This window comes from Lissotriton helveticus, chromosome 2_1 (genome assembly GCF_964261635.1).
Source record: "Lissotriton helveticus chromosome 2_1, aLisHel1.1, whole genome shotgun sequence".
In the NCBI taxonomy this organism is placed as follows: Eukaryota; Metazoa; Chordata; class Amphibia; order Caudata; family Salamandridae; genus Lissotriton; species Lissotriton helveticus.
Genome location: NC_136059.1, coordinates 1,399,574,464 through 1,399,601,537, shown reverse-complemented (window position 1 = coordinate 1,399,601,537; position 27,074 = coordinate 1,399,574,464). Strand labels below are relative to the sequence as shown.

Genomic DNA, 27,074 nt, shown 5'->3' with positions numbered 1-27,074 from the left:
GTCTGTACTGTATTTTTGAAGTGGTTCACATGAATTTTACATAGATAAAAACTTAAAACTTTCCTGAGTCTGTGGTTATTTACTTCAAGGTATAGAAAAGTTAGAGTCATGTACATTATCACCATCAATTAGTTCAAGTTATGGTCCATCGACCAGACAAAATAATGTTTTGATCAGTGAGAGGTTAGTTAGGAATAATGAATAGCTAATCCTGATATTGTGATCCCACATATAAACTTTGACTCCAGCTGTACACTCAATTGTGTGTTTATGGGCCTAAGTGAGTCTATGGTAGTAGAGTATCTGTTGTTGGTACGCCGCTGGATCAAGAACATTTATGTGACAATCATGCTTGCTACTGGGAGTGTGCTGCACATAAGTCTATAAAATGTTTTTTTCTAGCACACAACAACATCTAAATGTCTGTAAAAGATCTATGCAGATATTTTAGAATACACCAGAATTAGGGAAGCACAAATGAAGCACATTTTTATGGTAATTCCGAAGTGTGGTGAAAACAAATAATTTAATACGATTTAAAAAAATCAATAAAATAGTTGATGACATTTCTATGCCACACCAATGCGCTCTACAGCACTTTGCTCAAAATCAGTGTACTCTATGTCACTGCACTTTACTGCATCTGCTTTGCACCACTGCACTCTACGCCAATATACTCTACTGTACAACACTTTACAATACTGCACCCTGGGCCACTGCATGCTACACCCACTCTGCGCCTTTACACTCTACGTCACTGCAGTTTACACCATTTTATTCTACTCTGCACCGCTGTACTCTACGCCATTGCTTTCTATACAATTCTACTCTGCACCACCCTACTCTTCACCACTGCAATCTAAGACAATGCACTCTACACCACACCACATAACTCTATAATACTCTCCTCTGCAAGACTGCACTCTCCGCCAGTAAACTCTACATCATTCTACTCTGCACCACTACACTGTATGCCATTGCACTCTACTCTGCATCATTCAACTCCATACCACTCTACTGCACTCTACTCCAATGCGTTCTAAGCAACTTTACTCTGAATCACTCCCCTCACTCTATTCTACTCTGCACTACTGCACTCAATCCCACTCTACCCTATGCCACACTAATCTACACCTCAATACTCTACCCTGCACCACTCCACTGTACCATGCACAACTCCACTATACTTCTCTCTACCATGAAACAATCTACTCTGCGCAACTCCCCTCTGCGCCACTGCACTCCAAACTGCTGCACTCCACTCTACGCCACTCTACTTTGTGTCACTGTCCTCTACGCCAATGTGCTCTACAATACTTTATTCAAAATCAAAGTACTTTGTGCCACAGCACTCTATGCCAGTCTACACTGTACTTTATGCCATTTCACTTTAGGCTACTTTACTCCACTCTACAACACTGCACTATGACACTCCACTCCACGAAACTCCACTCTGAGACGCTCTACTGCACCAAACTCTACTCCACGCGATACCACCCCACAACACTCTACGCCACTCTATGCCACTCCACAACACTACTCCACTATACGATGCTCTACATAACTCCCTGTACGCCACTCCATGTCACTTTACTGTATTCTATGACACACTACTCCACTACACTACTCCACTCTACGCCACTCCACTCTACAACAGTCTACTTTACTCTGCTCTACTCCACTCCACTCTACAACACTCTCCTCCAATCCAATCTATTCTATTCCACTCTACTACACTAATCCAATCTTTGCCGCTCCACTCTATGACAATATACTCAACACTATGCCACTCTACTCTACAACACTCAACTCCACTTTACGCAACACCCTCTACGCCACTTCACTCTATGACACTCCATGCCACTCCACTCTACGACACTCCACTCTACAACACTCTACTCCACTCTACACCTCTCTATGACACTCAACTCCACTCTACAACACACAACTCTACAACACTCTACTCAACTCTACACTCTTCCACTCTGTCATCCTACTGCCTCCACGACACTCCACAAAAAATTCCACGTTACTCTATGCCACTCCATAACACTCCACCCTGCTCCATGACACCTTACTCCAAGCCACTCTTCTTTCTTCCACTAACGTTTAACCATGCTCAACAGCAGCCGCACTGGTGTACAACCTGGCTAAAATATATTGGCAAAGCCTATACCTCTTGCATGCTTGTTACTTTATGTGCTATCCAACAGCACTGAGCCAGATGAAAGTTGTAGATCCATATTTATAATGGAAAAGGCCCAGTATCCATTTTGCTTCTTTGTTAATTACCAGAACTAGTAAAACATCTCCCTCCTTACACAGGGCCAGTTGGCTACCCTGATTGCTGGGCCAGAAATCAGGAATTTCACCACTACCCACTGCATCCTTCACGGGTTCCTAGACTGATAGTCTGTGAGAAGCTGATGTAAGCTTTCTTCCTCGTGGAGCGTCTAGAACACAGAGGTAAAATTAGAAACTTCTGCATCCCTTGAAGCATCAGGCGGTTTGCAGGTTGCAACATTTGAATTAAAAGATTATATGTTCATAAGAAAGATAAATAGAACAGGAAAAAATACACCGATTCGCAGATTAATGTTGAATCAAGAAATTTCTCTGACAGTGAAATATGGTTGCTAGCTTTCTTTGCATTTATAAGACAGGATCCTTTAGGCACTGAACGCTCCAGCTGTTTAGTATCTTCTGCCCTATCTGTACGTCTTTCCTGTCGACTCTTCTTCCTGTGTCCCTTGCAGACTCTTCTTAACCCCTTCGACGCTCATGACGAGCTCTGCTCGTCATGAGGTACACCTCTCGTACGCTCATGACGAGCTGAGCTCGTCATGAACCGCGGGTTTTTAAAAACTTCAGCGCACAGCGGGAAAATGCGCCGCACGCATGGTGTTAAAGAGCCTTCACAAATCATCTCCAGCACCTGCCACCACTCAGCGTCTAGGGAGAGGGTAGAAAGGCACAGCAGGTGGAGGTCCGGATATGGGACGTCACAGTGAGAAAAGGTCACAGTCTTGGATAAGGTAGCATGCCTGACCATGCTCATAAAGTTCCCCCAAGAGATTGGTTGACCTGGTAACGGTACGTTTGAGCACCATATTGATGAAAAGGTGCTAATTACAGTAGGGATGTGTTCGACTTCAGTAAAGTTAGAACAGCTGTTTTGCCTTCTCATCTTAATTGTTTTTTCCTGTATTCAGGACCCGCCGTTTTGCCCTCAGTTTCTGCTGTTGCCTGTGCCAGCAACAGACAGAAAAGAGAGACTTAGATGCTGTTGATAGTCAAGTAACATGTGCGCCAGCCATCTTTGGATGAGAGACCCGAGGCATAGAAACAAACATGGAACTAAGGTAGATACAGTGACATGAACACCTTGGGGTGTGACAATCCAGAAACAGCAATTGCCAACTTGCAAAGGCACAGCTATCTATGTTTTGTTTAAATCTGAGTGTCTAGTCACTTGCTTTTGTGTCACAGCATAGTATGGCTCCCCTCTCTCTTTTTCGTAAATGTGCATGGCTAGAGATCTCTTTGTTTTCTTCGGCCAAAACTGTCGTTCATCTTCACAAGTCATCCCTGGAGGCTGATTAGACTGAAGGAGTCCAAAGATACACCCCACATAAGAAAGCTAAGGGGCTGGATGGCTCAGGACTTGCGCTTTGAAGAGGAAAGGACAGTACCAAAGGACCACAAATAGTGCATTGTGAATGGTTAGTGACTGTGACGTTGGAGGTTGGGCTATTCACACGGCAAGACTCCTGAAAGAATGGAATTAGAGGAAGGAAGAGCAGCAGCAGCAGTGATTGACAGTTTGGACAGAATTGTTATCTTGCCATGCATGACACTGATATTTTTTCCTGAATAAATTGTTTAGCTTGGCAGGATTTATTTTTCAGGAGAGAACCTGCATAATGTTTGCCAATAAGGGAGTGTTCTATTAACCACAAGTCTAAAACGTACTCTTATCACATCAGTACAGGTGATCCAGCGGGCTACCACCCTGCAAACATCTATCACTATATACTCATCTGGGCCCATAAACACACTCACTCATATAGGCCAGATAACACCGCTGGGGGTCAATTTTATAGGGCTAAGATTGTAGATTCATTTGATTATCAATTCTCTAATCTATCACTGGTCTGAAGCCCTCTCTTTAATCAATGGATCTATTTTAGTTGAGTATTGATTGATGATATGACTTAGGCTCATTTACCCTATTATTTATTCAATAATAACAGACTGGAAGGTTTTAAATTGTTTATCTAATTAATCACATGAGCAAAACAAATTACAGTGTTAACTCCAACTTTCTGAAGAAGTAAGATCGGTTTACCCAATTTAGAATAAGATTTCACAACAAGAAGTACCTCCGGAAAAGAGAGAATAGAGAGAAAAAAATACATCGACACAATACACAGATTTATATTTACCTAGGATGGTGTGAAAATCAGACCCCTCTGGCCAAGAGTTAATTAGTTCCTTGAAAGTTCAGGTGACAAGGACTTCAGGACAGGTTCAGGACATGATAAATGACCTCTTCTGGATTTGACGCCTGCGTTTCACCCCTCTCTGACACTAACTTCCTCCTCGATTCTTCTGCGATCTTCTAATTCAATTACCTCCTCGATTCATCCGCGATCTTCTTCTAATTCTATTTTGCTTTGGAATTTTAAGCCTTCTTCTCTGGGTATTCGATCAGCATTCGGACAACATCTCGGTGTTTCTGCGTTCTTGCTGCGACTGTAGGTGACTAGTCTAACTAACTACCCCAATTATACTTTCTTAATGGCATGTACCACCCCTAAATGTTTCAACTTTATGAAACTCCTATTTCTGATTGGACGAGCTGAGGGGGTGATCATCACACCATGTATAGTTTTTGATCATTTTCTTTAGTTCATTGTTTTAAGTTCCCGCCCATTAATTAGTTCTCCCAAGCTTTATTGCCTACCCATATTTGCAAACTTTATCAACAACAATATATACAATTCACAGTTGTCTATTGAATCTTAAGGATGTTCAGGTGGTTCCCAGGACATGTTTCAAGACTTGACTTCACTCTTTCTGAGTTGTCATCTTTGCGCATGCGGGAGGAACCACGTGGGTGTCAGACTTTATCATCGCTCAGAGGCCCAAATACGAACTAATAGAGAGGTCAAAAGAAAAAGTATTTATTTCAAAATTAAATGATTTCACTGTATACCACCTATCAGTACTCTAATCCCATTTACTTTTAAAGACTCTTTATGCATTAGCATTTAGTATGCAACTAATTTTAGTTTCAGCAAAGCAGATGCTTAGCACGTGAGTTTCAAGCGGCCATATTAGATGCTATTGCACAGAAGCAGAATTTTCCCTCCAAGCGTAAAGACGTAATTCTGCGTAGATGCAGTTGACGCATGCGCAATACAGTTTCCCACGTTAGCAGCCATCCTTAATCACACTCGGTTTACTTGTTAGTAAAACACATAGGCAAGCTTCCTCTATCTAGGAATATATGAAATGTGGTGCATATTAGTATCAAAATACATTGTTAATACTTCGTTATGGGTTTATATGAGAGGTATGCGTCCGAGCAAGTCTCTTTTATACGAGTCCTTGCTCCATCGCAGGTACGTAATCCCTAATCAACTTGGAAGCTCTCTGTTGCATTACTAGCCAGAGAACTTGCAATTAAAGGACATTGTGAATGTTAAAAAACTACAAAGTATTAGAATATTGGAATATTGACAGCACCGCTGAAGACAGAGGAGTGTCAGAGGAGTATCAACATTACAAAGCCCTAAGCTGCATCCTCTGACTCCCTCTTTTTTTTGCTGCCTCTCCAGGATATGTGTATTGGATTGCTAAGGTGAATGAAAAAGGCAGAGACTGTTCGCAAGGAAAAACAGTAAGCCATCCCCATTCTCCATGAATTACAGTGGCAATGGAGCACTAGGAGATGTGAGTGAATTCTCAGCAGCTCTTGCATCTCCCTGTGCCTTGGCAAATGAGGAAAAGCAGAGATGACAGATAATTAGGGGATGTAGAGACGTCACAGCTCCTTGTGTCAATGTGTGATGCTTGGTTATTAATACTGTGGCTGTGTGCATAGCAGGAATTGTCAAACATTCAAATCCTGAGCTGTGAAAGGAAGTAGGGTTGTTAGGGTTGCAGTATTGGTCCAGTGACTGGAGGGGGCATCAATTGTCATTGGAGCGCGCTTTGTTGGTATATACAACTATAATAATGCATAATGAATCATTCATGTCAGGACGCTGTAGGGAGGTTAAGATCACTTCATCTAAAGAGAGTAGCAAAAGGATTTACTTAGAATGATTTTGGGGTGTATGTACCATGTGAAGTCTCATACGTTTCATTCTGTGCTCTAAATATTTGTTGGTGCTCTTATAGGACAAAAATAAGTTACTGCACAACCTTCTTATCTATGCCCTTAATAAAATCATGATTTTCATATGAGAATCTGAGCAAATATGCGCCTTGAAAACACAATCAGTGCCTTGTGTTTTTTAAGGGTCAATTCTCAGGTAGTAATGATTGCTTATCTATTACAGGAATGGATGGATCTCAAACTTCGCTGGAATCCTGAAGACTATGGTGGAATTACTTCCATAAGAGTTCCATCTGAATCCCTTTGGCTTCCGGACATTGTATTGTTTGAAAAGTAGGTATACCTTTAGTGAAAGCAGCAGATGTGTGAACCATGCATAAGTAACAGAGTCACTCTAATACACTGTCAGTGTACCTTCCTAAGTACATTATAAAATAATATATTTAAAAAATAATAATAAGGGCATGCTCTGATGGCGGGGGGTCGGGTCCCTGATTCTTGAAAAGGTGCAATAATAGTACTGATCCATAAAAAGGGAGATAAAGCTATTCTGAGCAACTATTGACCCATTAGCTTAATTGACCATACTTAAAAAAAAATCTAGTTCCCAGATACTCAATAGGTTATGGGATTGGATTGTGCAAGATAAGGTGCTATACCACTTACAGGCTGGTCTCAGTCATAAAATTACACTTTTTAGCCATCAAGTGGAGTACTGTAGATCTGGGAAATTGGGATGTTATTTGTGGCCTTTGTGGATCTTCAATCCACGTGTGACCTCTTTCAAGGCCAAAGCTATGGGAAACCATGCGTAGGATAGGAGTCCCAAGAGGCCTGTGGACCCTAATCCAGACTCCATACACAGACAATTTTGCCCAGGTCAGGTGGGGACCTGCAGGAGAACTGACAGATAAAATACCAGTTCTGAGAGGTGTGCACCAAGGGTGCTTACTGGCCCCCACACTCTTCCTCTTATGCATCAATGAGTGCTTACCATACCTTTTTAGCTGTAAGAACGATTCTCCTAAGATCAAAGATACAAAGACACCATGTTTATTATTTGCTGATGACACCCTTTTATTGTCTAAAAGTCCCCAGGGCTTATCCATATTGCTTGAGAGGTTTCCCTATACTGTATGGACTACGGGTTAGAAATCACATAATAACAAAACCAAGTATATGGTGTTTGGAGATCGCAAGGGCAAAATAAGAACTATATTAGTAGATGGGGAAGGACTTGAGAGGGTCTTTAAGTTTGTGTTTTCTGAGTGTTCGTTTGGAAGACTCACATTGGTAGTAAGCTCAGTTGAGGAAGAGCACCCTGTCCCTAAAACAGTCTGTAGGGTCTATTATAAGGTTAGCGAATAGCTCTTCTCCTTTTCCCATTCATCCTCCTTTGGAAATCTATAGAAGCCAAGCTTGTGGGGAGCTGTAACTTGGTGATGCTGGAAACTTCAGAGAATAGGTTCCTCAAATCGCTGCTAAAAATTATTCACCCAAGCACTCCCACACTCCCCATTCATATGGATCTAAATCTGAGACCCATTTCTGATATTGCAGTATTGAGACCGATCCAGTATTGGTTAAGGGTGTAAGCCACAGAAGAACTAGAGCCCTTTAGAGAATGGCTACAAGGCTTATTAGGGGGTTCGTGTGTCGATAGGATCCCTTGATGTACTTACATAAAGACCTGGTTACATAAGCTTGGACTAGGGTTTTTTTGGTTAAACCCCCAAGATTTTTTTTAAACTCTTTATTAGTTTTTGTTCAGAACAAACATGAGATTTGTGCAAGTGTTAAAGCAATCATGGTGACACACTTCAATTCAATAACATGCAATATAAGTCAGATAAAATCAGGCAGGACATATTCGATTGGCGTCTCGTTCCCTTACAACCTCCCTAACATCCCCCTTTGCAAACAACCCGGCTCAGCACCTGCTTGCCAATATTCTATAGGGCCCTCCAACCCTCAGCGTTCACACAGCCTTGTCATAGAGCTCTCCCATTGTGTTGTGTAAAACATGTCAAGCCTCACTACGCAGTTAAGCATCATTGTTTCTATCCTCTTCACAGTCCCCAGTGTCAGCTACTATCTCCTCATTTACTCTGGTGGCTGTATACGTATGGTACAACGCCCAGAAATTCTTAGGCCTACTACGTGGCGGAAGAAGGTCACTAAAGATTTCAGTTTGTGTACTGCAATGCAACATATCACTTGCCCAGTGCTTTGTCGTAGGGGTCGGGCCTCGCAACCAACTCATCGCTATTCTGCGCTTAGCAAGCATCAATCCCATATCGACTAACCTGCGGATCCCCTTCGGTATTGTTTTAGAATAACCCAGTAGCGCCATGGCAGGTTCCAGCGGGAGTGCCTGGTCTGTCATTTGTGCCAGTTGCTTAAACACTAGGACCCAGAATTTTGCAATCCCAGGGCAAAGCCAGGCTAAGTGGAAAAAATCTGCCGTCTGTTGGCTGCAGCGTTCGCAACTTGCCTCGTCCCTTAGGCCATACCTATGAAATCTCTCCGGGGTGTAGTAAACCCTATTTAGGTATTTAAAATGGACCAATCTATGTCTACCATTTAATGAAATTCGCTTTGTACTTTCACCGCAAGATTTCCACATCGCATCGTCTATGTCCCTACCCAAATCCCTCTGCCAAGCCAGACGAGCTTTAGTGTAGTGGTTTACCCTATAGGCCATGCACAGTCGGTAGATCTTAGAAACTATACGAGTCGGCAATTCCACTTTGATAACATAGGATAAAGAGGAGACTTCCCGTGGTCATGACAAATCGCTACCCAATATGTGTAGCAGTGCTTGCCGCGTTCTATGAAAATTAAATTTGGTAAGGGGAGTTACCTCAGAATCGTCAATCTCCAGTTCCACCCAGCTTTTTGCCGTGCCACCCACAAATAAATCACCAATTGTTCGCACCCCTAGAGACTTAAGCGCTCTCATGACCCCTTTTTCTCTGCACGGTAGCAGCCAGTGACACCAAGCTAGCAGCGTGTTCGGGGAATACAGAATGATACCAGCTTGCAACTTCAAGAGGTGGTGCCAAGCATGTGAGTCAAGGATGCCAGTCCCGTGATCGGCAGGAGCAAACATTAGAGTTGGCATCGGAAGCAGTGATGCCACCACCGTCTTTATATGTAGGTGTGGGGTGTCCGGTAAGCCGTGCATCCAGTGGAATGCATGGGCACTCTGTTCTTCCCTATAGTATAGGTCCAGGTCAGGCTCACCTAACCCTCCCATGTGATATGGTAATGTTAGTATGTCATATCTGACCTCACCTGCTTGCCGGCCCAGGCTAGCTTGATCATTAGAGTTTTACGCCGCCGTAAAAGGAGTTTGGGAGAACCAAAGAGATGTTAGTAAAAAGGAACAAACAACGGGGGAGTATCACCATTTTCGTTATTGACACTCTGCCCAACAGGGACAATGGCAATCTAATCCAGTCCTATATACCATCTTCTAGTTTACTGATTGCCCTCCCATAGTTTTCCCGGAACACTATGTCCGAGTCTGTGTGAATTTGTATCCCAAGATATCTCACTGACTCCATTGACCTCTGTAGTGGATAATCCGGTTCGAACGGTGTAAGAGGAAATATGATAGATTTCTGCCAATTAACGCGAAGTCAAGATACTGCCCAGTTTCTAACCCCCTCACAAAGTACTGAGGAGAAGTGACGCTCGGGATCTCGAACATATAATAGAGTGTCATCTGCATAGGTGGAAAAAATCAACTCATAGCCTGGAAACCGTATCACATTATATCTGTGATATTCCCAGAGCTCGCAGGCCAAGGGCTCAGCCACTAAGGCATATACGATCGGGGACAATGGGCAGCCTTGTTGCGTGCACCTAGTAACTTTTATTGCATCCGGCCCAAGGTTACCAATTTTGATTCTGGCGGTGGGCGCCCTATATAATATCCCTATCAGCTGTAAAAACACATCTCCCAACCCCATCCTCATCAGGACCAGTTTCATGAAGTGCCATTCAACAGAGTTGAAGGCTTTCTCCATGTTGAGAAATACCGCTATCACTACCGCCAGTATCAATCAATCAATTCCTTTATTCGGTTTTTGTAAGATATAAAAAAAAACATAAAAGTACAGTAGTGAAAAAATACAATTTACATTTCAAAATTGCAATACGTTCGCTATATACATTAAATATTTAAAATATCTGCTCATTCAGGGATTGAAATTCATTCAAGCGAATTAAAAACATGAGCAAGACCAGGAGAACGACAATTAAAAGGTGATAGCATTTGATTTAAAAAGGACCTTATTCGCAATTTAGATATATGCAATATGCCTTACTATTCAAGATTTTTCTTATGCCTAATACAAATTTTCAGGAATTGCGCAATATTTTTCGCGAAACACTCTATTTCCAGACATTGTAAAGTGATGAAGGCTGGGCGACATAATCTCAGGCCAAAAATTCTTAAAATTGGTTTTATCCATCTTCCCCTCCACTCCTTGTAGAACTTGCAGAACAAGACCACATGCATTGCCGACTGGGCAGAAATGCCATCGCAAGGGCAAAATGACAAAACCTTTGTCCAGTCATTCTCTTTCGGAAAGGATATCAAGTGATGGAATATATTCATCCTGAACCGTATTAGCACAAATCTCTCATACCCATTCAAATTGAAAGTCAGATATGGTTGTATCGTTAGAGTGGTTTGGTTCATTAGATTGTATTGTACTGAAGGCTTGTTAATTTCAGTAAGCAATTTAAGCCCCTCCAAATGCCCCATGAACTGCTTTTTAAACTGTTTCCTCTGGATCTGAGCTATCAACGCTGGATTGGAATAGTACGTTGCGAGGCCCAGGTCAATTAAGAACTTTTTCACGTACATGAGCCACCCAATCTTATCGACATGATCAAGGGTGAGGCAGTCCTTCAGTATCTCCCGATTGAATTCAGTTTTGGGAGACAACCAAATGCAATGCCATAATAGAATGGGTTGTGCTTTTAATATGTCAGTAATATAGGGTATTCCTAGTTCCACATGGCAGTTATACGTTGATGTCCCTCGAGGAACTGCCAGCAAATACCTCAAAAAAGCATTTTCCACTTTCTGAATAGCATCTACCCCACAGAAGCCCGCCGGTAAAAATGTTCGTGTCCACGTTAATCAATGAGAGTGGGTGATAGGATGCACACTCGTCAGGTGGCTTGCCCGGCTTTAAAATAGCCACAATAATTGCCTCTCTCATCGAAGGTAGCATATCTCCCATTACACACATATCATCAAAGAGTGTAGTTAAGTGCGGGATCAACAAGTCGGCAAACGCTTTATAAAAAGCAACTGTCAACCCATCTACTCCCAGTGCGCTCCTCGACCTCATTCCTGACAGTGCAAGTATAAGTTTGACTCTCTCAAGGGGCCGCATAAGGAATTCTCGATGAGAGTCTGTTAGCCATGGGAGTTTTTTGAGCGTTAAATAGTCCAATATTTCCGCTTCCGCATCGCCACTCAGTTTAGAGTAATGCCCTGCGTAGTATTGCCTAAACCTGCTCGCTATGGCTGTATCTTCCATCTCTTGAGAAGTTGAGCCAATACGGAACCCGGTCGTTCCCCCTTACCATACACGCGAGCCGGAGCATACTTCCCTAGGTGCTTTAATTCTGCATCAGCCGCGTCATGATATTCTTCCAATAATTTTTTTTATTCCTCCGTTACAGTCTCGTCAGACCTGATCAGGAGCTGCTGCTCCAGCGTCGCCAATAAACCCTACAAGTCTGCTAACCTTTTGTGTAGCGCTCTAAGGACACAGGAATGCTTGGACATTGTGACACCGCCGATATATATTTAAAGGCTTCCCAGACTACTTTGAAGCTATCTACAGACCCAACATTGGTATAAAAAAAAAAAAGTTTCAATCGCCACTGTCAATTCCGCCTTAAAAACAGCATCTAGGAGGGAATAAGGCGGGAACCGCCATGTAAAGGGCGGGATACGCTTTTGCGGGTTGTCTATCACAAGCAATATCAGGGAGTGGTCTGAAAGCCTACGGGGAAGCACCTCACACGCCCTGATTCGCTCTAGCAGATGTCTAGCCAGTAACCAGTTCAGGTGTGCAGATCATGGTACGCTGAATAGTGGGTATATCCCCCCTTCTCTGGATATCTCTGACGCCACAGTCCCCCAAGTCAAAGTGAACTAGTATGTCCGTGTCAGAGGGTCGGAGACTGCAGTCCTGTAACGGACTTTTCCTCTTCAATGCAGGACTGGGCTGGCCCCTTTAATTCCTGCCTCGCCTACGAGGCGGCCTGCCCCGCCTCTGTGACGGGGGCCCCGGTGCTCCAATCAGCGGCGACTTCACTACATAGAAGGGCGGACCAGGAAGACGCCGGCGCGCTGGTGTGGAGGACGACTACAGCCACGGACGGAAGCGATGCAGAGGAGAACGCGGACGTTGCAGAGCGAGAGGAAGTCGGTACTCCAGAGGCGGCGGCGAGAAGAAGGTCGGAGGTCCCGAGAACTCAAGAGGAACCGGCGTTCAACCCCGAACAAGGACAACCGGAGCTGGGGAAGCCAGGAGGCCAACGACACCGCCTACCGCCCAGCCACGCGCAGGAGGACGCGTGGCTACCACAGGTGCGTAACCGCTTGCGTAACCTGCTCAGTTTCAAGCGGGGAGGGACCGGGTAGGAAGGAGTCGGGGGTGTCTGATTCACTGCACGCTCGGGTCTCTTGAGCCTTGGTGGTGGTTTCTGTAAAGACACGAAACGTACTCCCTCACTTCCCAACCCCAATTCATCTGTTAATAAGTGCTGTGCACTAACAGCCACGTTTGTTTCTTTTGTGATTTTCGGTGGGTGAGCTGGACCACGAACGTCAGACTCCAGGAAGGAGCTAAAGAGAAACCGAAGCCCCAGGATTATACCAGAGGAGCTGCTATCTACCCCTTCCTTTTGTGTTTCCTGGAGAGACCTGTTGAACCCTTATACCTTGAATAAAACCCTTGCCCATATACTTGCCTTGGCTCTGTCCGTTCTTGTACCGAAAGGTTACAGTCCGCTACTGTGCACGCTGCCAACGTGACGTGTCTATCCAGTCCCCCGATCTATCCCACTGCGGGTTCAAAACCAAATTAAAGTCTACCCCAGAGCTGAGTCCACTCCCCGCACAAGTGTACAGTCCCTGCCAGTGTGGAGTAAAAAGTTGGATTGTCAAAGTTCGGCCCATATACATTAATGAGGAGTAGTTCCATTCCCTTTCATCTAGATATCACAAATTGCCCATCTCGATCTGTGTGCAGTGGTTCTAGTGTGAAAGCAGCCCTAGGGTTAACCTAGGTGAGCACTCCACGCGCATGTGTAGTGAACCCAGAAGCGTGTATACTTCCCTGCAGCCCCCTACTGCACAGGATTAGACTGTCGACAGGTAAATGCGTCTCCTGCAATAGCGCAAAATCAATCTTATGCCTAATCAAGTAGGCTAGGACCTTCCAAAGCTTCCTGTGGTCGTTAAGGTCACGAATATTCCAAGCACTCTGATCTGACTAGTGGTATTGTTAGTGTTGGACTCACTGAAGGTCATCATGGGGGTGTGTAATGTCTGCTACTCCCATCCTGCCATTCAGTTACAGAGTATATGTGTGCACCAAACCAAATCATACTGTCCGCATGCGGATTGCCATGTTTTCTTAGTCTCAAACCACTCCCTCCCCCCACCCACGTCAGACAATCCCCAACTGTGCCTCGACAATTACCCACAAACCCCACCCAAAACATCATCTAAACATCTAGCAAGCCCAAAAAGGGTGGTTTGTTAACAGCGAAAGCCACCCCGCTCAATACAAACCCTAGGGTGTGTTATACACATGTGGGCAGAGGTTACCAGTCCGGCTGGGTAGTGTGACCTAACCAGACACAGTTGCCCATCTGCTCGCCATCCAGCCTATTAGAAGCATTTGCATTGCCATGCACCCCGCCTCTCCCCACCCAGTTTGACAAGCCCGTAGCAGGATGTCGTCACCCCCCTCTAGATTCGAACACTCCGTATGATTTCCGTGACCCCTCGATTACCATGGTGTTCTTCTCCATAACTGTCCCACAGGCAAAAGAGGTCACCGCCGTGCAGCCTCAATACCCCCCCATGCACCTCCCCAACCTGCCTCCCCCCAAAAAAAAAAATTGGGGCTCTCTAATCTGCAATACTGGAAGTCCAGTAATCAATGCTGGTCGTCTAAGTTGCCACCTGTCACTCCCTCCAAAGTACTCCGCTCCGGACTGCTAAGGACTGCTACGCTTCTCCTTAGACCATTCCTTCAGGGCTTTCTGTAGCTGTTTTGGGTCTGTAAATATTTTTGAGTGGCCATTCCGATTAACTCGAATTTTTGCTGGGTACAACATGGCATAGTCCAAATTGAGATCCCGTAACTGGCGCTTCAGAGGGGCGAACTGTTTGCACGCCTCCTTAACCCTGATCGTGAAGTCGGGGTATAACGATATGTTGGATCCCTCATATTGGAGCGACTGTTTTTCTATTGCAACCCTTAAAGCCGAGTCCCGGTCACGGTAGTTCAGTAGCCTTGCTATTATCGGCCTAGGTGGAGTGCCAGGGACAGGCGGGGGCCCAGTGAGCGATGCGCTCTCTCAACTACAAATATGGGGGAGAATCCGTCACTAGCTAGTAGTGTCACCAGCAACCGCTCCACAAACTTTTCCATGTTTCCGGTCGGGATGGACTCCGGAAGGCCCGTGATTCGTAGATTGTTTCTGTGGGACCGCGCCTCAAGGTCCTCGGTCTTGTCCTGCAGGATCTGCAACACTCTCCCCATTTGTTTGTGGTCTGTATCAAGTGTCGTCTGTGCTTCCTCCACCTCCATGATCCTGCGCTCTGACATGTCTAGCCGTTCTGATTGTTTGTCTAAGCGTTCCGACATTTTATCCATGCGGCAGGAGAGTGAATTGAGTTTAGTCCCCAGAGTAGAGAGACTGCCCTGCCGGCCTTTTTCCATTGCCACCAGCATGGTGAGGATATCTCTGTCAGTGTCATCTGAGGCCTAATCCTGCAAGTTATCCCTGTCGTCTCCGGCATTCTCCCTCCCCTTAGCTTTCCTTAGGTAAAATGTTAATTTAGGCTTTGTCTTATCCACTCTACCCATTGTTGCCAAGCCGCTACCAGTCTATGACCAACGTATAACAGTTGTTCTGGGCGCGTTGCCACCACAAAGTAAGTCTGCTCAGGAGGAAATTGCCTCTACTACGCACGTTGCCCCTGTAGAATGCACTGGCCATTGAAAGCAAGAAGTGTGGCTGCTGCTCTGCTGCACCTCACCTCTAGTCAACTGCCCACCTGCGCAACAGGTCAGGCTCCAGTCGGGGGTCGTCACAGTGAGTTCTGGTAGGTTCACCACCAGCAACACCCAGGCAGCCAGCCTCGTTTCCTGTAGTCCACCAGTGCCCGCAGCAGTACTCCTTGCCGCTACCGTAGTGGAATTCAAAGGCTACCACAGAAGAGCAATCAGTCTTTAGGCGCCGGCACCTCCGCCATTTACCTCCTGCGGTTTAAACAGGATTTCAAGGTCTGTAGTGCGGCACACCTTATAGCACCTCTGCCTCCGCAAATTGAGCCTCAGGGCACTGAAGGCCGCCTTGTTCCACCAGGCGTCTCCTCACGGTGTCTCACCTCTATTGTTGGTCGGAGACGTGTCAATCCCCAAGGCACCTTTCCATTCGAGTGTCACCTGGTGGTAACTCCCTCAGGCCGCGGCAGGGGCCGCGGCACTCCTCAGGGCAGCCACCTCGCATCAAGATGGCCGACCTCACCGGCTACAGCACAGCCGTGCTCCCTTGATCCTCTCCCCGCAGCCGACCAGCAGCATATCTCACCAGGCAGCAGGGTTGTAGCCCCAGTCGTGGCGTGGCTCTTCACCGCCTCTGGCGTGGTCCCATATCTTCACGGTGGGTGGGCAAGCGGGCCAGGGATGGGTGCCGATATCCGCAGCGGCCCCTCTTCTCAAGATAGCCGAGCCCGCCGCACTCCGTCCCAGTCTTTAAATTGCCCCGGCTACTGCACTCCAACTTTATGATTCTTCAGGCTCACTGCCTGCCCCGAAAAGGTAGGTTGTGCACTCTGTGGGGTCTCATGCGCCCATGGTACGCGAAGCTGCCAAGCATCAGCCGCCACTCTCTCACCATCCAGCCCGGGGATTACGGCCCAGCGCGGCAACCCTACCGTCCACCACAGGCAGCTCGCTCTATTCCGGGGTAAAGGGTTCAGGAACAGCTCATCTCGTGCCCGAGCCGCCGCAGTATCGATCGCCGCTGTTGTGTGGTCAATGTGACCTAGCAGATGCAGGATTCCTTTAGAATAGCCGCATAGCTATGCAGAGCTTTAGGTTTAAGCGGCCATCTTCATGATGAGCAAGCTCCGCCCCCCAATCCCCCAAGATTATCATTCAAGGTCATTGAGAAGTTCAAAGTGGCCTTCTGTGGCTATGTGCTGGGAGAAAACATTTCCAAGACTTCTCCGGCAAGCCTGTCTGATGGTTTTCTCTCATTTAAAAACTGGCTTTGAGTTTGAGATGCATTTAGATATGGTTACCAAACCCTTTACACAAGCACTTTTTGTCAAGTTTAGAATGGGAATACTACCGATAGCTTCCTTCACCATTCTTTGGAAGAAAGGGTCAGGCATATCAAATATGTGTCCTATGGGATGTAAGGTTCCAGAGTCTGATTGTAGTTACTGTGCATATATTGTTAATTGTTAAATAGAGTTATCTAATATGCTTTTATTTATTTCTTGTGTTTATGTAGCGCTGTGTTGTCTTCTATTTTTGATATTAAAGTTTCCATTCATCTTTATCCTTCTTTCCCACTCTCGACCTCCACCTAATCATTTACACTGTGGGTCATTCACAAATGCTTTTTATGCCTAAATCGAGCCTATGTACGCAAACAGATAACGTTGCTAATATGAAATCCACATCCTGTTTAAAAGAACGAGGATTAGTAGAATGTTAATCTTATATCAGTAATGTGCACCTGTGAATGTAAATAAACCATCAGTAGGTTGAAATTAGCATGTTTTCCATTTTAGTGCATGTATCGGAATGGGAACTCGTTAAGGCGATATGTCGTCTAGTTTCAGAAAAAAATACATATGCACAATTTAGGGTACATGGTGAACTTTCAAAATAATTCTAAGAGGTCAAGGGGATGTGCCAAGATATTATTTTGATACTACCACTTTTTGACATATTTTAAACTTATGAAAACGTAACTGTAGTGCAGTGCAATGGGAAAAACTTAAACATACCTGTGAGGCAACACTATACCTTCACTACACAGACTATGTGGCAGAGTCAGAAGAACAGAAATGCCCTGTATAAATTACCAAATCAAATTAGTCTTTATTCGATATTTTCAATCATAAAAGACACAAATACAATACACAATATCATAAAATACCGTAAAATATTTTGAGAAGAAAATACTCATTACAATTTAGGATTCCTTAAAAAATATAATTAAAAAGGAACTTTCCGATAAAATTGTGCAGTTCTGTATAACATAGCATTTAATAATGGTAAAAGTGGTGAGTAAGATTAATATCCATAGTTAAAAAAAAATGTAAAACACCATATTTAAAAACAGGTTGTCCAAGGGAATACAGTATACAGAGAATACACCACACTAGATATATATGCAAGAAGATTAATGCAGAATAGAAACTGCGGTAGCCTTTAAATTATTCCTTCTAAGGGCCCATGTCCAGCTCAGAAATTTCGCCATGGCTATAGCTACATCTTCACGTGTGTCTGTTTTCAAAATATGCAGTGCTGTTTAGCAAGATCTTGTGCCAAGATTTAAACAGATCGGCTTGAGCCATTTATGTCGAGGACCCTTGTATGCTGGGAACACAAAGAATACATGTGTCATAGACTGTTCCATAGTTAAGCACATGGGGCCTTTAGTGTCTAAGACATTGTGCCACTATGACATGAAAGATTTTATGGGGAGGGTACCCACTCTAAATTGGTGATATAGTTTCCTATCACCAGGTCTCACGATAAAATACCAGTATGCCTCACACCTGAATTCGTACTTATGTTCTAGAAAAATGCCTGTCAGGTAAGTGCTACTCACCAATGACATGGACTTATTACAGACCATGTCCCTATAGAGTGGTTTGAAGTCGTTTTGTGTTGGAAACAGATTACCTACTGGGTCCTCCCACAAATGGCTAAGCCCCATATCAAATAGTGTGCCCGTGATATTTTGCAGCCAGTTAATTTTGGATGACAAGTCTGCTTCTCTAATATACTTTACTGCATTAGCATATGGTGCTAACTCCGGTGTTGTCCATAACCATCTCCAATAAGCCTTGGGTCTGAAACCCGCTTCCTCCTCAAGTGAAGTACATCCCAGATCTAGTAGTAGGGGTTTGAGAGGAGTCGATTGAGGGAGACCAGTTAGTGATCTCAGGAACTTGTTCTGAGCAAGAACAAGGGGACCTGGATTTTCAAAACCCCAGAGCTCTGCACCATAGATTATTTTAAAAATAAATATTTTTATTATTTAAAAGAAAAAATTGCATGACAGACAACATCGCTGTTTCTCATACAATACACATTTGCAAGTTACATTTAGCACCGTACTGAGGACCTAGGCCGACTTAACATACATCTTAAACATTGTTTTCCCTATCCCTCTGCCTTTGTAACTCCAAGTTCACCACAGGCGAGACGCATATCTCCCCCCTATATAAATTCTTTCAGGACCATTTCCTGTCCCACTTCTTCGGGCACCCCCTAGCAACAAATACTTCTTTCTCAGCTATCATGCATCTATCAAGCTCTTTCTGCCAGACCGCCACTACAGGAGGCGTCGCTCCGCCCCAGCCCCGGGGGTGTCTGATTCACTGCACGCTCGGGTCTCTTGAGCCTTGGTGGTGGTTTCTGTAAAGACACGAAACGTACTCCCTCACTTCCCAACCCCAATTCATCTGTTAATAAGTGCTGTGCACTAACAGCCACGTTTGTTTCTTTTGTGATTTTCGGTGGGTGAGCTGGACCATCTCGTCGGGACGCAATTTTCGCAAGCGTTACCCCTGTCAAATATGAGCGGTGTAAATTACGAAGTTGAATGAGCCGAAATCTAAGTGTGATGGCAGCCTCTCTAGAAGACATTAGCTCCTGCCTCCAATCTCCCTCCCAACGCTCCGTCAGCTTCCTGAGGAATCAGGCATATTATTACTGAGCTTTTTATAAGTGAGGGTGATCGCCTTGGAATGCAACTGTCCATCCAGCAGACGAACGCCGAGAGCGGACGATTCAGGTATATCCACACAGCTGGGGAACACCGTCTGCAGAGCATGGCGGATTTGTAGATCTCGAAAGACCTCACTCGGCGCCAACCGGTAGGTCTTCTGTAGCTCCTCAAACTGGAGAATCGTACCCTTTTTGATCAGGTTGTGAACTGTTGAAATACCAATCATATCGCACCTGTCGAATCCCGGGTGATGGCAGAGCATACTGAGTTTCTACGAGTACAACAATGGCGTTGCTTTTGTAAGCACGCCCGTCCAGCCTAAACGGGAATTAGCTAACCTCCAGATCTGCACCGTATGTTGAGTGGGTCCTATATAATGTTGACTCCTAGAATGGGAGTAAAGGGAGCCAAGATAACTGGATCAATCCATCTGATACCTATCTAGGGCACATGCCAGGTCATCCGGCGAGGCGTCTCGCCACCTATTTACAGTCACCAATTGCGAGGCCCAGTAATACAGCCGCATATCAGGCAACGCGATGCCCCCGTCATACCATCCTTTCATTAATTTCTGAAGCGCAATCCTCGGGCCCTACCATCCCAGAGCAGTGTACGTACCTCCCCTTCTACTGCAGCGAAGTAAATATCCGGAACCCTATGCGGATATATAAAAATCGTGGCCAGCATCTTAAAAAGAGCAGCACGACCCACCAGTGACAATGGCAATGACCTCCAATGCTTGACATCAGCCCGCAGCCTTGCCAATGGGGGCACCAAATTGCAACTAAAAAAGAGAGCTGGATCCGGTGTGACAAATTCGCAGATACCTAAATCCATCCTCCGAGATCACCAATGCACAGTCTCTTCGGAGGCGGGGGGCCTGTCCATGGAGCACATATAACACTGACTTGCCCCAATTAATAGCATACCCTGAATACTTCCTGAAATTTGAAAAAATATTGAGGACCATATGGATGGACCTGTACGGGTACGTAAGATATAACAATATATTGTCCGCATAAAGGGATATGTTGTCTTCGCACTCATGTGACCATCGCAGACCCTTCGTCATTACGTCACGCCATATCCAGGCTGCCAAGGGCTCCAGCATGAGCGAGAACAGCAACGGCGACAGAGGGCAACCCTGTCTGGTGCCTCTCCGTAAGGGGAACTGCCTGGATGTATAATTGTTCACCCTGACCTGTCCTAAGATGTCGGTATAAAGTAGTCGTACCCACCGTATAAATTTAGGGCCCAATCCTACTCTCGCCAGACCTTCGAACATGTAGGGCCATTCAATCGAGTCAAACAGCATAGAGGCGTCAAGTGATAATATGACTGCATCCTCCTCTAGAAATTGCCGACGCGCCAACACAATATGAAGCTGGCGGATATTAAGAGCCTTGTTTCTCCCTGGCATAAAGCCGGATTGGTCCGGGTGCACGAGGGAGGATATCACTGTCCCGAGCCTTGTGGCGAGTACCTTCGCTAAAACCTTCGCCTCTACATTGATCAATCATCGACAGGCTTGCCAGCCTTGTGAATTACCACTATACTTGCCAGCCGTTGGTCCAGCGGTAGAACCCCTTTCTCCCAGCTTTCTTGATACATTGCCCGCAGATGCGGGACCATTTGGGAAGCCACTACCTTGAGAAACTCCACTGGGGTACCATTAGGCCCCATTGCCTTCCCAGATTTAATTTGGCCAATGGCCTTTCGAATCTCCTCATCAGATAGATCCGTGTCAAGTAGCTCCCTATCCACGTCAGAGAGGGTCGGTACGTCGCTGTCTGCCAGCAATTGACGCAAATCCTCCTCTGTATATGACATCGAGGGTGAGTACACCGTTTCAAAATAATCTGCAAATGTGTCCGCTATTTCGCCTGGGCGGTCAAAAACCTCGCCACTTGGCATCGTCAATCGGGCACCCATCTCGCGCCTTGCTCTTTCCTTTCTAGCCACGCAAGCATCTTTCCCGCTCTATCGCCAAGCTCATACAGCCTATGGTGGGTAGCCGCCTGTTTAGCCAACATGTGTTCCCGAGCCTTAAGTTTATATTCCTCCCTTTTTAGCGTCAGGCAATGCTGCGCCTCCTCCGAAGGGTGGAGCGCATGTGCCGCCTCTAATTCTCGAAGGGCGTCCTCCAGCTGTCCCAGAAGCTCACTCCGTTTTGCAACATATTTCACTTTTAACGACAGGGCATATCCTTTTAGAACCACTTTGTATGCCTCCTATATCGTCTGTGCCGACTCTACTGACCCCACGTTTTCCTCCAGAAACTATCCATTCTGCATCCCAAGCTCTTCCCTAATATCCGGGATTTTAGGCAACCACGGATTAATACCAATAGTATGACTCTGCTGCTTATCTCCATAAGTAAAGTCTATTCCCACTGGGGAGTGATCCGATAAACCCCAGGGATATGTCCTGGGCCATCTGAAGTTACGTACTGAGGCCACGTATGTCAAAAAAATAATCAATTCGGGAGAGACTGCCATGCACATTTGAAAAATAAGTAAAGTCACTAGTAACACCCTGCAGCTCCCGCCCCACATCCAAGAGGCCAAATGCCGCGGTAAACTCTGCCATAAGCTCATTCGGCCTCGCCCCCTGCCTTTGCGGGTACCTATTTATCGTATCGTCCATCGTCATGTTGCAATCCCCACCCATTAACAAAGTACCATCAGGTAGATCAGTCAGTACCCGGCCTAACTCCACTAAGGAACCCTTGCCCAGCGCTGGCGACAAATAAACAGAAACTATGTTCAAGGCCCTTCCCTCTCATTGAGTCTCAACCACCGCAAATCGCCCAGCATAATCCGCCCAGGTATTAAGGACTACCAGTGGAGTGTTCTTTCGAACCATGATACCTGTACCCCGAGATCCGGGGGTATAGTCAGCATGCACCAGGAGCCTGTACCCCCATCTATTCAGGGCTTTACTTTTATTGCCAACCAAGGGGGTTTCCTGCAGGAGAACCAAGTCCGGGGATTGTCTCTTCAAATACTGCTGGACGATGCCTCTTTTTAATTTATCGCCCAAGCCATTAACATTCCAGGTAAGGACAGAGAGCATGGAATCACGCTCAGCCCCCATCCCTCAGCACGGCAAACATTATAGTCTCACAGGTCGAAAAAACAGCCAACAATACCACTCCCAACTTGCAAAGAAAGGCACCAGCATCACTTTTTAGTCTGTCACAGAAAATAGGAACATGAAAAATAAAACAATATGACACATTACAATCACTGTAAAACTCTTCTCCAAAACCCACGATAAAAGAGCAAACTTGTCGACCATATAAGAGCTTTGAAAACAGAAACTGACCACCAAACACCCCCTGCCACCCATTGCCCCCCCATCCGCCCCCCTCCCTGCCTCCCTGCCTGTGGATTTAGAACTACCCACCCCCAAATATGGCAGAGTGCCTCTCACCCCCCCTGAAATGCTAGAAATGCAGAGGGAACCGCCCCCCCCAACCGCAGATACACAATACAGTCATCGAAATTCACAGCCATCCTTATCTTACAAAAACTAAGCAACATCATATCACATCAGTAAAGTCAACAGATAATACCACATCATAAACCCGAGTGCAAAAACAGTCTCGCTTCAATGAGCCGGATTCCCCCCTTAAAAACCCCCCTACTTGCGTGAACTGCCAGATCAAGGCTCCGCAGACCATCTGTAAGGGGGGGTCAGGAATGGGCTGGACACGGGGTCTGGGTAAAGCAGGTTTTATTTTTCCATACAACTTTTTCTTTCTTAACGTCAGTCTCTCTTTAGCGAACTCGGCAGTATCCGTGGTGCCGGCTGGTGTGAAGACTGTCTTCCGTGTCGGTCTTGGTTCGGGTGACGCTGCTCCCCCTTGGGCCTCTCTCGCCGGGTTTCCGGGAGCCCCAAAATAAAAAATAAAACAAAAGAAAAGGACCGATTACTTTCTCGTCCTCTTATTATTCTACCGCATTTAGTGCACAAGAAGTGAAGGTAGGAATTTACAGGGTAGGGAGGGGTGTGCAGGATACTAGGGCGTAGAGGTTCTTTTAACTGCGGACCGATAACCCCTCCGTCCCACCCAGCTCGAGAACCTGTCACGCACCTGTCGGAGCCACACTCCTCCCTCGGGAGTGTGGCACGGCGCAGCGTGGTCCCGTTGGCCTCCTGGCTCGTCTTCTTCAGCCAGCAGCGCTTCGCCTTCCCCGACTTCGTCTGCTTCTCGTCCTGGCTGTCCTTTCTTCTCTTCTTCTTCCCGGCGTCCTTCCTGCGCGTCTTCCTCCTCGCGGTGCTCTTCGAATCCGGTGACGTCACACGCCTCTACCTGGACATCCGGCGTCTTATCCAATGCCCCGTAGTACACGTCATTGTGGGAGGGGCCTTCGTCCGGGACACACGGCCAGTTAAAGGGGCCAGACTGTTTTCCTTCATCGAGTGCGTGCCACGAGTGCTGTTCGTCCTGTGAGGAAGGATGAAGGGAATCCTTATCAGTACATGTCCACCAGTCCATTTCCTCGCTGTTCCCCTGGGTACAGGCCAACTCGGGCACCTTGTTACACCATCATCAAAGCTTTTCAGTCCTGCTCCTCCAGTCTACTCGTTACCGCTGCAGTGTCAGTACTTGCCGCCTCCAGCTGGACTCCCCTTTGTTGGCCAGTTCTGTCAGGGCGGTCCCTCCTGCTATTCCCCACCGTGTTCCAGCCTTCCATCTAGTCCCAGACCGACTCCGGTGAGTCGAAGAACCACAGCTTGCCGTCTGATTCCACCCGCAGCCGCGCCGGGAAGAACATTGCGTATTTCACCTTTCGATCCCTCAGCTCCTGTTTCACCGACTGAAAGCTTCTCCTCTGCGCCTGGATCTTGGCCGTGAAATCCGGAAAGAACCCCACCTCATAGTTATCCACCTTCAAAGGCGGGCCGGACCGTGAAGTTTGCAGAATTATGTCCCTGTCACAATAGTTGAACACTCTGGCAATCAAGGGCCTCGGAGGTGCACACGGGTTCGGTCTACCACCTGGCACCCTATGAGCTCTTTCACTAGAAAAAGAGCTGGACAACGTCTTGGGCTTCAGGTGTTTCGTGATTAATTCTTCCACATACAAGTCCGCAGCTGGCCCCTCCGTCCGTTCCGAAACCCCCAAAATTCAGATATTGTTGCGGCGGGCCCGCCCCCTCATAATCGTCCAGCTGTTGCGACATCCGCGCCTGCTTTTTCTGCATTTCTAGCATTTGACTCTGGAGCTCCGAAGTGTCCGCCTGCAAGGCACCAGTCACAATTTTCAATTCCTTAACCTTCTCATCCATTTTCCTGAAATCCGCTCATAGCAACGAGACCTCAACAGTGACTGAGTCCACCGAGGTACGTACTCCACCTATCGCTGCCATAACATCATGTAGAGTCAACTCCGGCCCGGTGCATGGGCCACCGCCGGTCCCTCCTTGTCGGATCTCGGTGAGTCAACTTTTTCTCCCGCTTTGGCCCTAGCGAACTTCGCCAGCTGTTTCTGGGCGTTGGTCCTAGAGCCTTTCCCCCTGTTGCCATGGTCACAGAAGTCAAAACCCACAGATCAGTGTAGGAGGCACACAGCCATCACAACCGCAGCCTGACAAGGGAATCAGTTCAAGCAGATATGTGATACCAAGAAGCACTATGCTCCGGGATCTGATTCAACGGCCCTCCACATGCAACGGCAAGCTATCAAGATCCTGATACCAGCCTCCTTCTTATCCAAGAACGCACCACACTCCCTCTTGTTGCAGGACCCAGGCGACGCCCAGCACAGTACGCAGCGTTCACAATGAATCCGTCCAGCCGGGCCCCCCAGGGAGATCCACTATTCACTGTACCTTCCTGGGTCCCCGGGGATGAGTCGCGAGGGCTACAGCACAGGCCTGGGGTCTGCGCTCCTAGACACCCCAACAGGCACCAACAGAACAATTAGGCAGAACAGTGCCCACACACCAGCTTCACCTGTGTCCAGCTGCAGCAGCCCACGCTCCAACCAATGTCCATGAGAGACACTGCCAGGCTCTCCTCTCACTGCCTCGGATGGCCTCCACCACACTGCTCCTCCCTGTTGAGCTACCACCTCTGAACTGCCTGTATCCTGATGGAAGGCCACAGCTTCATCCAGCAGCCACCATCGCTCCCCAAACCCTCAGACAGCAGCCCAGCATATCCACTCCATGGGGAGTCCTGTCTTGCCCGACGTCAATTAGCCACCAAGGATCCACCACAGAGCACCCACAAAGCACCGGCGGTGCAGCCCAACAGCCGGGCACCCGAGCGCCGCCGTGCCCCTCCTTCTGGGCATCCCAGCTCCCGGTGCTCAATCAATACGAGGCAGTCTGCGGCGTCCTCAATCCGCAACTCACTTCCTCCTCACAATGTCGTCTAGGCCCCCGCCGGACCACAGCCACTTCCTCCGACCGCCACTCAGATCTTTCAGCCGCGCAGGCCACAAAGTCGGGGCCTCGAGTCCCGGGCAGTCCCCAGCACAGCTCACACGCCCTCACCTCGGATCCAGGGGTGTCCCGAAGCCACCGTCACAGGTCCTCCGCAGCCACTCCTCAACACCACCTCCCCACCGCTGGGCTCAGATCTCGCCTGGGGGGAGAGCAAGCACATCCCCGGGCCAACACCTGCTACCAACCACGGCCTGGGACCTCTATTTTGCCTCCCTGGCGGTCTCGAACTCGGGCGGACACAGTCGGCAGGCTTCACTCCAAGGGTTCCATAAGGCCACACGTCGCACGAAGGGGGTCCAGGTGTCAAGCCCCTGGCCTCAGCTGCTCCGCACTCTGTTTTGGACGGCTGAAAGTCGTAAAAAACACAGCGGAAGAGCAGGAGCATGTTCAGGCTGCGGGCATCTCTCTTGACCGCAAGCCACGCCCCCCTGCACCATAGATTATTGATGCCCTGATTTTCCCTTCATAGATTGTTAATGCTGGCCCAACTGGTTTAGTATGGGAGTGTCAGGTACGCTCCACAGGATCCGGGTGTCGAATATAAGGCCCACCTCCAAACGTCACAAACACTCTGATATATTGTCAACAGAGGATTTGAGCCATTAGGCGAGGGGAAAAGTAAAATAATAAACAGGGAAGGGAAGGAAGGGAACAGCTGGGAAAGGGATGTACCTGAAACGACAGAACATACAGGGGTAAGACCACCATTCGTGCAACACCGTAACAACTATTGCACTTTGTAGTAGACTAAATACCTGTGGGGTAAAAGGCAGGACTTTGCTATGGGTTTTCTCTGTTCCCCCTGGAGAATGACAAGCTTGAGACCTATAGGGAACATATATGGGTTAACATCTGTCTGATAGCAAATACTGATACACACATGACCCAGGCAGGACACTTCCTTTCATACCTGATTCATAGTCTAAGCTTGCATAAAAAGGGATTCTGGGTGTACGTCACCACCATGAAAGAAGAACAGGACTGAGAGGGAACCATGTAGCAGTGACAGTGC

At 46.9% G+C, this 27,074-nt stretch overlaps 1 protein-coding gene across 1 annotated transcript in view; it reads left to right on the top strand.

The window, feature by feature from the left end:
• The first annotated feature begins 6,563 nt into the window (after positions 1–6,563).
• Positions 6,564–27,074, top strand: part of LOC144819771 (neuronal acetylcholine receptor subunit beta-3) — a 273,894-nt gene continuing 253,383 nt past the window's right edge. The window contains exon 1 of the mRNA XM_078677525.1: positions 6,564–6,679. Within this exon, the coding sequence (XP_078533651.1) occupies positions 6,576–6,679 (104 nt within the window). The 5' untranslated portion in view covers positions 6,564–6,575. The remainder of the gene's footprint in view (positions 6,680–27,074) is intronic.